At 43.5% G+C, this 13,105-nt stretch overlaps 1 protein-coding gene across 12 annotated transcripts in view; it reads right to left on the bottom strand.

The window, feature by feature from the left end:
* The window catches only part of celf2 (cugbp, Elav-like family member 2), a 349,641-nt gene that overhangs the window by 103,600 nt on the left and 232,936 nt on the right, over positions 1-13,105 (bottom strand). For all 12 annotated transcript variants that reach the window (XM_034163469.1, XM_034163474.1, XM_034163471.1 and 9 more), the window contains one exon: positions 5,943-6,139. In XM_034163469.1, coding sequence (XP_034019360.1) covers positions 5,943-6,139 — 197 coding nt within the window. The remainder of the gene's footprint in view (positions 1-5,942; positions 6,140-13,105) is intronic.

The following is a 13,105-nucleotide window of genomic DNA, read 5'->3' as shown; positions in this document are numbered from 1 at the left end:
GAGGGGTCGTTGAACGACCTGTGGAACGTCACTGTTACGCACAGGGTCGACAGGAGGGAGAGCCGCAGCAGCGCCCTGAGGGCGCGCTTCCACCTGCGCGGCGAGAGCCTCCACCCTGCGGTTAAGGAGGACGTTCTGCTCGGTTATTAAATCCAACCGAGCCGTGAAAGCGGTGAGGATCCGCTGCAACTCACCGACCATTCCTCCTGCGGACGCCTGTGCACCCTGTTCTTCCATTGGCCGTTCAACAGCCGGTTGACGCCCCTCGGGATCCATGACGTTGGCCGAGATATCCTGTTGGGAAAGTGTAAGTACACGGACCCACAACAGGGGGCGCAAATGAACGGACAATGGAATAGGTCAAATAACTCACTTTACTGTTGTGAATATACACAAGGACAACAGATCACAATAAAGGACAAAGTCAAATTCACACAGGTGTCGTGTGGGCAGGCTCGAAGATAGGAGACGCCTCTCCAAAGTAGAACCGGAACCACACGGTTTCCTCCGCCACCAGACCCCGGGAATACTGGAGCCGCCAAGTCCCGAACTCCCAGGTGGCCACTGCCTCCGCGTGTCGGACCTGGTACTGCTGGCGAGGAATAAAGAACAGTTAAAGGCGGGCACGTTCGCACCCAGGAATCCGAACGGCAGGTAAGCTACCTCCACCTCTCGTTGGGAAGTTCTCTCAGAGAAATGCACAAAGTCACAAAGATCACTGTCAAACAGTTAGCTGAGTACGTTACCTTCTCGGTAGAAACGATATCTCGGCAAAGAGGTGGAGACGTCGTCCTGCTGATATACTCCTGCCGATCAGATGATTGGTAACAGCTGTTGCAGGTGATGCGTGACAGCTGTCACCCTGGCTGCTCCTGTGAGGCGGCTGCGCCCTCTGGTGCCTGGAGCCCGCACTCCAGACAGGGCGCCCTCTGGTGGTGGGCCAGCAGTACCTCCTCTTCTGGCGGCCCACACAACACTTATAGTCCGGAAAATACGGTACTTTCAAAACTGTTGGAAGATAAAATCATAATTGAAATCAAAATTCCTAGCACTGAGCCACCAAACCTGTGCAGTCCACCAATGACTTAACGTATGAAGACAACCTGTAAAAGCTTCAACTGTGAAATTTAGATGGTGGACAGGCGATATGATGGAGCCTGTGCACCAGTGTGAAAGGACCCACCACAGGCCACACGCACAAATTGCTCAAGGTGAGAGTCAGGTCCAACTTCTGGAAACACTACTTCTCAAACAGAAGCATGGATGCCTGCCAGAATATATTGTCCAAGACCCCAAGACTGGACAGGCAGAGGATGGAGGCTTCAACTGTCTATGAGGCCAAAACGTCATTTAAATAAGTGATAAACCTGCATCCAGAAGGAGGACAAGGTAAGTCCAGGTAAGATCTAATCAGCTGAAGTCTTTCTAAAAGTGTTTCAGAGCAGCTGACATCCTGCATTAGAGGTTAATACACACAAATCCATTGTGGCTGAGACTGACGTTCATTTCATCCAACTGAAAATCCATCAATACGGCATGCTAGAGAGGTTCGCTCAAATAAAAAGACAAGTGCAACACTAAACACGCCCGGCCTGGTTTACATGAACGTCCTTGTTCACTAACTAAATTTTGACGAGCACTGACAGAGGAGTCCAAGCGAAACAGCAGAAGGAGACACGTCCAAAGACACGAAGAGCAAAGTCCAAAAAGAGGCACTTGCACCAAACGGTCAAATTTCTCAGACGAGTAAAACAGGCGAACACCGCCACGGCGCCACACCCCGGTCCAGCTCAGACACCACGCTCTCCGTGTTTGTCAAGTTGCTTGATGCGTTTAAGGAGCCATGTTGCAGCTTCCACATTTCTGCTGTCAATTAATGTTGCGCCGTTTTCCTTTTGTTTTGAAGTTACAGGGTTTTTTTTGTTTTGTTTTTTTTGGAGGAGCAGCTCCCAAATTGTCAGCTAATGAGGATCCAGGAAAACAAAGCTCGAGCAGATGAGAGGAGCTCGGAGTTGCAAAGTGTAGCTGCAGTTGAGGATGTTTTTCTACATCTCACTGGGACCAACAAAGTCATAAAAATCCAAAGAGCTGCTTTATAAATAAATAAATGAGAGTGCAGCTAACATTAAGCTATACCTCTGGGTGAGGTGCGCGCTCATTTGTCCCGAACGGCTAAGATCCTTTTCAAATAGCGCTGTGGCTAATTTAAAACAAACATACCGAGGGAAGAGCGGGGCCACTGTTTCCCCCACACCAAAGAAATTACAGTCGGCTCCGGCGCAACAATGAAACCGACTAGAGGGCCGCCGCTGCCACTCCCTGGAGTTGAGCGGGTGCAGACGATGCCAGGCGGCTTTACTTAACTACGAGAAAACAACAGCAGGCTGCGCTCAAAGCCCCCAAATAACAAGGCCAGTAACAGCCCAATCAAATGCTACACTTCCTCTTAAAGCTCTCCACCTCACAGCGCAGAAAGACAGAAATAAACACGGCTCACAGACACACGTCATTGACAGCGGCAAAAGTAAAAGGCCTGGTAGGTGGTTGGGTTTTGTGTTTTTTCATCCCCAGCTGAAGGTGCACTGAGTGACACTCGTGACTCATCCATCAGAGGGAAAAAACATTTCAACAACAGATTTTCTGAAGGATAGCAGGAGGAACTGTGTCCTTTTTCCCCTCCGCAGGAGATAGGAGGTGCAGGTACGAGGGGGGGAGTCGTCTGAAGGCTACGAACACACAAACAAACGCAAAGCTCCTGACAAATGTCGGTGTGCAAAAAAAGAACTGATTCAGGTTTTGGCAGAAAGCCATCTGCAGACTTTAGTGAGGTCATGTGACTCACAGAACAAGAGGCGGCCTGAAAGAAAAACACAGGCTCAGAGACTCAAGGAGAGATGGAGTGTGTGTGTGTGTGTGTGTCTGTGGGGGGGGTAATGAGTGCCACACCTTTCAGCGGAGGCACATTAATCATTAATATTCTTATGCTCACAATGGTATTTCAGAATGGGATGTTCCATCATCACATCTGCTCCAGCTGTCCACAAAATACATCAATTGGCCACTTTTTTAGGCACACACACACACACACACACACACACACACACACACACACACACACACACACACACACACACACACACACACACACACACACACACACACACACACACACACACATATATCCATAAATCCACTGCTTATCCAGGGCCGGGTTGGGAATGAGGTCCACATCATCCAGTTCCTGCTGGGGAAAACCTTAAAGCATTTCCAGGTTAAATGGGATCTTGTATATGCTCCGTCCAGCATGTTCTGGATCAACCTCAATGGGATCCAGGGAGCCTCCTAGTCAGTAGCTCCTTTCAACAGGAGATCCTCAATCCTTCTTTAAGGGTGGGTCAAGCCACCCCATAAGGAGAAACTAACTGTGGTGTCATAGGTGAGGGGTGCACCATTGACGAATTTCTAATTTACGATTTTTGTCTTTGTATTTGAACTTCTTAGCCTGGGCTTATCTTTGTTCCCAAACAGAATCAAGCAGAAAGACAGAAAGACCAGTTTCCCACCTCAGATTTTATGATGCCGATTCTTCTTCCAACTTTGGCTCCAAACCACTGAAAATGTGCAACGAACAGAAGCCCTCAGAACAACAGTACATCATGTGTAAAAAGCAGCAACATCATCTTGAAACGTCCATAATGGACATTCTCTGAGGCTAAGAAGAAGAAGAAAAGTCCTACACACATTCTGAGGCCCACTGGTGTCGGTGCTTAGCCACAGATTGGGTAGCAGGAGGCGGATGAGAATCTTGGACTCCCCTGGCTGGGAAACCAGTATAAAGGAGGTTGCTTCCCCTGCCAAGGCTGGTAACAATTCACACATGGGTGGACTGAGACAAGGGACAGGAAGTGTCTTTTCCAAGGACAGAGACAGACACCCTGAAGCACACCCCTGAAAGCAAAGCTCAGACTATAGGTTGGTAATCCAACTCCTACGCTACAGAGATGCCTCAATCCACAAACCCCATCAGTGAAACCAACATCAGGTGTGGGTTAGACTTTGGAAGGATTTTACTTTGATTAAACAAAATAAAACTTCCCAATCCAAAGTCAGTCTAGATTTTTTTTTTTTAAATAAACTGTGGCGCAGATATGATGGCAAGGCTCCACATGTCTGACTGATTTAACTGAGATTCGTAGTAGGTGGAAAAAATCCATATTACAGCATATTTTAAACATCCGGTGTTATTTTGGCATACCATTTTTGTTCTACTAAACACTCAATCTGGACCTTGTTCAGATTTTCACTACTGTGCTGCAGCATGTTGGCATTCTTTAGTTTGGGGGCAGCACCACACACAGTAGTAGAAACTACAGCATAGATGATCAGAAGAAGAAGAAGAAGAAGCTAGATGTCTTTAACTTGATAGCATAACATAAATGTCCGTGTGCTGAATTTCATCAGTTTTTTTTAGGATTTTGATGTAACCATGCACTCTTTATGCACCATGCACTTCACCCCCCAGGGGGCTTAACTGGAGTAAGTGAGTGAGTGATACACAGCAGAAATTAAAAATGTTGAATTTTTTTTTTTTTTTGGAAGACATTCTTCATGCTCTGTATGCGGCACTCTGAAACTTCTTCCTTCCTCTCTTGGTGTCACCAGCCCCCCACACTGCTTGATGCCCATTAATATTGCAGCGCTATTGTCTGTGTGTTCTTCGCTGCTGTCTCCATTGTTTGGTCTCACACTTGATGAATTCATCAAAGAAGCAGAAAGAGAATAGCTGCAAATCAAGCAGTTTCACACAATTTAGTGTCTAAGTCTGGTGGACTGTACCCGTCTCTTCAAATGGTGCATGAAATGTAGATTTGCTCATGTTGTTTTTCTACATATATCATTTTCATCATCTTATAACCGGTTGGGGCAGCCCACCCAGTCTGCCAGAGTCAAAGATTAATTGTACTATAATGATCATAGTGCGCACGTGCGCGCGCACGCGCGCACACACACACACACACACCTTTTTGCTAGTTTCAAATTTTTGTAGGTTCTTTAGTGTACCTTTTGTCTTAACCCCCAGTAGATGTGAAGACCACCCAACCATCATCCATCCTTCAATCTATTCATTCTTCAATCAGTCAAACCAATCCATCCATCTCAATGGAGCCAGACAGCTGACTGACTAAATATTTGGCATTTTGCTGGTACTAAACTGTGGCCTGATGTCAGTCATGTCTAAATTTGGACAGACAGCACAGTAAAACCTTTATGATCATGACAATTTTCCATTTCCTTTATCAATGACTCAACATTTGGTGGATGTCCTTTGTGGACAGTAATATGATTTTGAAAGTGGGCATACTACCAATTCATGGTAAAAAAAAATTAAATCCATTTTAATACTGTAAATATTGTTATGGACACAAGTTTCCATAGATAAGATGAAAATTGGGTCACAGAAATGGAGACTAACATGTAATTCAAATCCTATGGCTTTGTTTTATTATTTCTGATTGCATTTTATGTACAATCACATATTTTGGGTAATTTTAAACTTTCTTACAATATTAAAAATTAAAGGCCTCTCTCAGCACACCAGCAGTACTCTCACTGCCCACCAGGAGTCAGAGGTCCACACTTTGGGAATCACTGCATCAGAGGATCGTAATCAGATCCGATATAAGCTGCTGTACCTTGTAAATTCCTAAATGTACAAGAGCTGGAGGAGTACATGCCACCAAAACTGATTCTCAAGTCATTAAATAATCTGGCTCACAAGAGAAGTGTTTATAAAACTGAATCTGCTAAATAACTTATAGAATTTACTAAATAACTAAAGACTTCATTACATCACAACCTGAACGTGGACAGAAATGACAAACCTGGACAGCGTGTGTCTTTAACCTGTCATATTAGGATGAGTGTGACCCGTGATGACTGACCTTTGCTCTGTGGAGGGTTCTGGCTGCGATCTCGGAGGATGTTGATCTGGTAGACTGCCCCGTACGGCTCAAACAGCTCCTTCAGCTCCTTCTCCGACCAGGAACGCGGGATCTGACCCACAAACATCTTGATGGCATCTGGGTCTGGGTGGTCCGAATGCTCCAGCGCCCCGTTCATCTTCCCGGCTGTGCCGTTACTGTTGGAGAAAAAGAGAAAAGGCAGAAGATGAAGGAAGTGCTGAAATGATTCGGCTTAGAAATGAATGAAAATGTAAGTAGTGCATAACACGGTCAAAGTGTTGGAACACCACAGGCTGCTTCTATAAAGTGTTAAACTTTAAAAGAGCGCATGGATGATGTGGTTTTCTGGGAGTCGATATGATACAGATATTACGGTGTAAAAAATATATGATACCGATATATCAGCCGAAATACAAAAAAAATGCTGATTGCTCACATTTTGATCTCAAACCCTTATGAGCAAGAAACATAACTGAGGTTTAATGTTTTACAATTTATACAGTAAATTTAATATACATTCATACATACATGCATACATATGTACATCTTCTGGGATCAGGTCACAGGTACAACAGCTCCAGCAGAGGACCCCAAACCTCCCTTTCCCGGGTCACATTAACCACCACTGACTGGGGGAATCCAAGGTGTTCCCAGGCCAGTGTGAAGATATAATCTCTCAACCTAGTCCTGGGTCTTCCCCGGGGTCTCCTCTCAGATGGACGTGCCTGGAACACCTCCGTCGGGAGGCACCCAGGAGGCATCCTTACCAGACGCCTGAACCACCTCAGCTGACTCCTTTCCATCTGCATCAGATGCTCAAAGCGCTTTACACACTAATGCCTCACATTCACCCTGATGTCAGGGTACTGCCATACAAGGCATCCACTACACACCAGGAACAATAGGGGATTAAAGACCTTGCCCAAGGGCCCTTAGTGCTTTTCCAGTCAGGCTGGGATTTCAACCAAGGATCTTCTGGTCTCAAGCCCAATGCTTAACCACTAGACCATCATCTCCCCTGAGCCTAAGGTGCTCTGGTACCATGTACACTTATGGGCATCCTTATGTTCGAACATTGTGTTTGTTATGGACAGTCCGTGACCAGCACAGAAGTCCAGTAACAAACAACCGCTCGGGTTTAGATCGGGGAGCCGTTCCTCCCAATCACACCTCTCCAGGTGTGATGATAAATATAACCAATATTGAATCAGCATATGCCATGCCTTCTTCATTCTGATTGGTAGTTGTCATTTCACAATGCACAGTATTTAGATAAAAGACTTTGGCATTATTTTTTCTATTGAGTCTATCTTTTTTTTTTTTTTTTTCTAGCTGGCGGCTTAGGGACTACTTGTCTCTTGTGGCTGTAAAACACCCACTGTGATTAAAATGAATGGCAGCTGCTCACTATGCCACTGCCCCTTGAAGCTAAAATGACCAAGGGGTGATGAGGGTCCCAGCCATGGTTGACAGCATTGTAAGCAATGTTGCTGTAGTGCCTTCTAGTGGTCAAATTTCACAAACATACCATTTCCAACAGCCCAAGTGTTTTTCTACATTGGTTTGGTAAGGAAAGTTTTCATATCGGCAAAAATAACAGCGATACTGATATGTATGTGAAAGGCTCATGTCAGCTGATATTATTGGCCAACTGATTTATCACTCTACTTTAACACACACATACATACAGACACACACAGTGTCCATGATTCCATTCTTAACGTGGTAGAAAAGCCTCCACGCCGCAGCGAGGGGGCTGCCAGCGACACTAATAACATTTCTGCAGCGTGAAGCTTCTTTCACTGAACATTTTACACACTGGTAAAAATGAGATTTGACAATTTTTTTATGTAGACTGAGCAGACGCATCATCAATCTGATGGACTGCTGTGACCCTAAACATGTATTTTTAAAATAAAGATACAGAGATGGATCTCTTCAGGAAGCCAATAAATCCACATGGACAGGCTGACTGAGCTCAACACATCGTTTATTTGACAACAGGTGACGCTTTGCGTGCTTTCACATATATTCCATCATTTCTTCCCCCATCTTGAAGTTCATTTGGTCTTTTTCTCAAAACATCCCCAAGTACAACCGCTGTACGACACCAGTACCAACTCATTCACAATCACGTGGACTCCTTATTAGTTTATGATGAATTCTTTTGTTGATGATGTCAGAAAACAGCTGAAATGAACATAAAACTGATGCTGCAAGAAAATAGATCAAATCTTGGCCCCAGACTCCCATGTGCCTTCTGGCAAACTGCAGCTGAAATTTTGTGTTCAGGTTTTTAAAATCTGTCTCCCGTCTAACATTCAGCTTGAGCACCAGATAATTTGGTAATTTTTGCCACAGTGGGTGAGATTTGAGCCACAGAGCTGGGCAAACATGAAGCAGAGCAGCTCCTTTACAATCCTCCAGATTTTGGTTACTTTGTTTTCAGAACTTTCAATATTTCAGGTCCATGTTTTCTGATGGGCTTGCACCCAAATAGTGAAGGCAGGACAACGCCACTTTAGGAAAACCCCCTTTGTCTGATGTCAAAATAAGGTTTCATCCTTGTGTAAAATGATTCTATAACAGACAGTGACATAATTACAAAATTTACCATTCTGATTTTTATTAGTTTGTTAATTAAATATCACTGCATGTACAATCAAAAGTACGAAAGAACATCGTGAAGGACGGGGGAGCCAACACGCTAGCAGTAAAATAAAATTGCATGTGGGGACTTGATCAGGATTTCCTACAAAGAATTACCCAAGTTCCATTAGTACAGCAGACAACAGAAAAATTTAGCAAATCTTGATAAAAGCACCAAATTTGGCATAATTTATGTTTATATCATATTTTGCAAATCTGATCAATTAGCCGCCCAAAAATTCAAAGATGGCTCTTTTACTATAGGGTTCCCTGACCAATGTGGCTAACAGCTCCAATAAAGGCTAATTTATTCTTGATGGCATACTTTGCAAATCTGATTGATTAAACACTCAAAATCGAGACCAGATCGTAAACATTTTAATGAGCAAGCTTATCATCATGATTTGACTTGTATTGATTGGAAATAAATAGGGCTGATACCAAATGTGGAGTCAGCTTGGACATTTTTTAGAGACTCTTTTATGCAAACTGTAAATAAACATGCCCCATTAAGGAGATACAGGGTTAAGGGGTGGGAAAACCCATGGTTCTCTCCAGAGCTGGCGGATGCTCTTTATGAGCGAAATCAAGCCTGGGCTAAGGCAAGACAAACAGATTCTCCCACAGATTGGTCTATTTTTAGACAATTAAGGAACAAATGTTCTTCCTTAATTAAAAAAGCCAAATCAGAATACTTTTTGTCTATCATGACTGAAAACTTAAACAATCCACATAAATTTTGGAAAGTCAGCACTCTTCTACCTACCAATATTTTAGACAGCTCTTCACCTGTGTATAATAAACTTGAAATTTTAAATTGTTTTAATAAGCATTTTATAAAATCTGGCTCTTTGTTTGATTCTCTTGGCACTGTCCCAGTGAAACCCTGCACAAATTCTCCAACTTACACTGGAGACCCTTTTAATTTAGTACCTTTTTCTGTGCAGGAAGTTCATAAAGCCCTCAAAACATTAGATCATAGAAAACCCTCGGGCCCAGATTTGATAGATCCTTATTTTTTTTAAATTGGCTGCCGACTTTGTGGCAGAGCCTCTTACAATCCTTTTTAACCTCACAGTGGAAAGAAATGACATACCATCTCTATGGAAAATGGCTTATGTCTTCCCATTATTAAAAGCAGGTGACCCTGCAATTCTGACAAATTATAGACCAATATCCAATCTTTCAATTTTGGCCAAAATTCTTGAATCTCTTGTTAGTGAGCAAGTGAAGGAGTTTTTGTATGCAAATGACATCCTATCAAAACATCAATCTGGCTTCAGAAAAAACACAGTACTATTACAGCAGCAATGAAGGTAGTAAATGACATTACTGTTGCACTTGACAAACAACAACACTGTGCATCTCTTTTTATTGATTTGTCAAAAGTGTTTGACACTGTTGATCATGACATTTTAAAACTTAGATTGCGTCATTCAGGATTTTCAGAGCACACAGTTGCTTGGTTCTCAAATTATCTCAGTAACAGGTCTCAGTGCATTAAATATGATGATCTGTGTTCTGAATTTGTTACTGTTCATAAGGGGGTGCCACAGGGTTCTGTACTGGGCCCCCTCTTATTTATTACTTATATCAATCACTTGGGTCTAAATGTGTCCGATGCAAATGTACATTTCTATGCTGACGACACAGTTATTTACAGTTGTGGACCAACTCTTGTTCAGGCTGTAGAATCTTTGCAGAAAGCTTTTGTAGCTGTTCAGCACTCTCTAATACACTTGAAACTTGTTCTTAATGCTGAAAAAACAAAGCTTATGTTATTCTCTAACTGCAAAAAGTGTTGTGTGGGCCGCCAGAAGAGGAGGTACTGCTGGCCCACCACCAGAGGGCGCCCTGCCTGAAGTGTGGGCTTCAGGCACGAGAGGGCGCTGCTGCCACGGACACAGCTGGGGGTGACAGCTGTCACTCATTATCTCATGACAGCTGTCACCCATCTACACTTCATCATACTACTCCATAAAACCCGGACGTCATCTCCACCTCATTGCCGAGATATCATCTACCTGTGAAGGTAATTCTCTGCTAAACTGAAAACACTGACTAACAGTCTGAACTTCTTTGCAGCCGTTTTCCTGAAAGTGTTTCCTTATCTGTGGGATTGGCGTTTGGTGTGATCAGCGACGGCTTCGCTTCACACCCCAACCAGATAAGTGGTTGACAGGAGCTGCACGTGTGTGTGATTAGAGGTGGAGGTGACTTTCCACCTTTTGACTGTTTTTGTTACTGGGTGTGCACACACCCACATCTCACTTTTTGTGCTCCTCACCAGCAGTACCAGATCCGACAGTCGGGGACGGTGATCACCTGGGAATTCGGGACTTGGCGGCTCCAGTATTCACCAGGTTCGGTGGTGGCGGAAATCGTGTGGTTCCGGCTCTTCTCAGGACAGACGTCTTCTATCCTCGAGCCTGCCCACACGTCACCTTTGTGTATTGACTGCTATCATATTCTGAGATTGTCTGTATATTCGTTGTGCACATTCACAACATTAAACTGTTACCTTTTGGCTCATCTATTGACCGTTCATTTGCGCCCCCTGTTGTGGGTCCGTGTCACTACACTTTCCCCAACAAAAAGCCTCAAATGGTACCCACTGTGCCCACTCTTGAGGGCAGTAAAATACAGGTGGTTCATATGTATAAATATTTAGGTGTTTTGATTGATGATTCACTCACTTTCAAGCCACATATAGAAAATCTTGTTAAGAAGCTGAAGCTAAAAATTGGTTTTTATTTTCGTAATAAGTTGTGTTTTTCTTTTAATGTGAAAAAGCGTCTTGTCGCTGCAACATTTGTATCTGTGTTGGATTATGGAGATCTTCTGTACATGAATGCTGCCGTGAGGTTCATTACGAACTGTAAAATGTCTACTCACCACTGTGAATTATACACTTGAGTAGGATGGTCTGCTCTGGCCACTCGAAGGGCTAGTCATCTCTACACTTTCATTTATAAGGCAATTTTGGGATTGCTGCCTTCATACATTTGCTTGTTAATTGCTCTGAGAAATGTTGAATCCTATTCTCTTCGTTCAAAAGCGTATTTGTTGCTTTCTGTCCCCTTTGCTCGGACGGAATTGGGCAAAAGAGCCTTTGTTTATTCTGCACCTTATGCGTGGAACATGCTACAGAAAGACTGGAAACTAACTGAATTAATTTCTTTGAGCACTTTTAAATCCAAACTAAGAGTTACTGAGGCCAATTGTACTATATGCACTTGTTTCTCATAATGTGTTTATAACTTCTGTGTTTTTATTGTATAAATATGTAACTGCTTTTTGTTTTTGCTGCTGCCATTTTGGCCAGGACTCCCTTGAAAAAGAGGTTTTTAATCTCAATGGAATATTTTCTGGTTAAATAAAGGTTAGAAAGAAAAAATTCCAAGATGTTGGCCTTTTCAAGATGGCCGCCATAGTAAAAGTAAGTCCCTTCAGCTGCTCCAATCCCAGTGCCAGAAAAAAAATATTAAGGGGCGATGAGTTTATCACCCCAAAAAAAGTGTGCACCGGAGGGGATGTGCCTCTGAGCGTGCGTAATGAATTGGGTGCGCTCCTGGAAAGCTTGTGTATTTAGACTACACCGTAGTAAGAGACTGACTAAGTAAGAGTAAAGAGTGATGACAGTATTTTTTAAATTATTATTTGAACGTACAGACCCTCGGTCAAGTGATCTCCTGCATACCACAAAACCAAACCAACAACTGATGTGGGAAACGACACAAGACAGTAGATTAACCCCACATGCAGCCCTCCATCACAAGCGCAAACACAGCTCAATTGGGCATGTGCGCCACTCCGTGGCACAGAGCCCAACTATGCATACAGTCACAAAGTTCTTCTGAAAAACTGGAGCGATCTGAATTCGGTTGGATGAATATGGGTGTGTGTGTGGAGACAATTCACCTCATTCATAACGTGACAGAACTTAATGATGCGCTGTTACGCGCAATAGCGCGCAACAACGCAGAACACTATTCTTGACCGTGCATAATGGTTCCTGATAATTCTCCAGCAACACGTGCCATTAATCGTAACGTGTGGTAACAGGTTGCAGCAGTTCCTGAGGACACCTGACGCCTCTGCCCCGAATCATCACATTCGTGATCAGCAGCCAAGAATGTGTTCTTCGTGGCATTCGTGACTTGTCGTCGTTATGTGTAAACGTAGCATTAACACCCTCCCCAAGTGAGTCGTGCTGCATGATCTGCCTTTTGCTTGGTGGACTTGACAAATCCCAGGAACTCCAGCTCTGACACTGCTTGAATAAATCGAGCGTGCTTTAGTTTGTCCACCTTACCATAATCTCTGGACTCAGGATCCTTGCCCTCTACCACACTGACAAGCGCAACCCTCAACCTATCAAATCGCTTGAACACAGACACACGCCATATCCGTTTGTTTTAAAACTAAATTACCTTAGTTAATTAATTTGGTTTATTTGTTAAATACGTGATATTATTGAATAATTAATATTT

The sequence above is a fragment of the Thalassophryne amazonica genome, chromosome 22 (assembly GCF_902500255.1).
Source record: "Thalassophryne amazonica chromosome 22, fThaAma1.1, whole genome shotgun sequence".
NCBI lineage: Eukaryota > Metazoa > Chordata > Actinopteri > Batrachoidiformes > Batrachoididae > Thalassophryne > Thalassophryne amazonica.
This window is presented reverse-complemented; position numbering and strand designations above follow the sequence as displayed.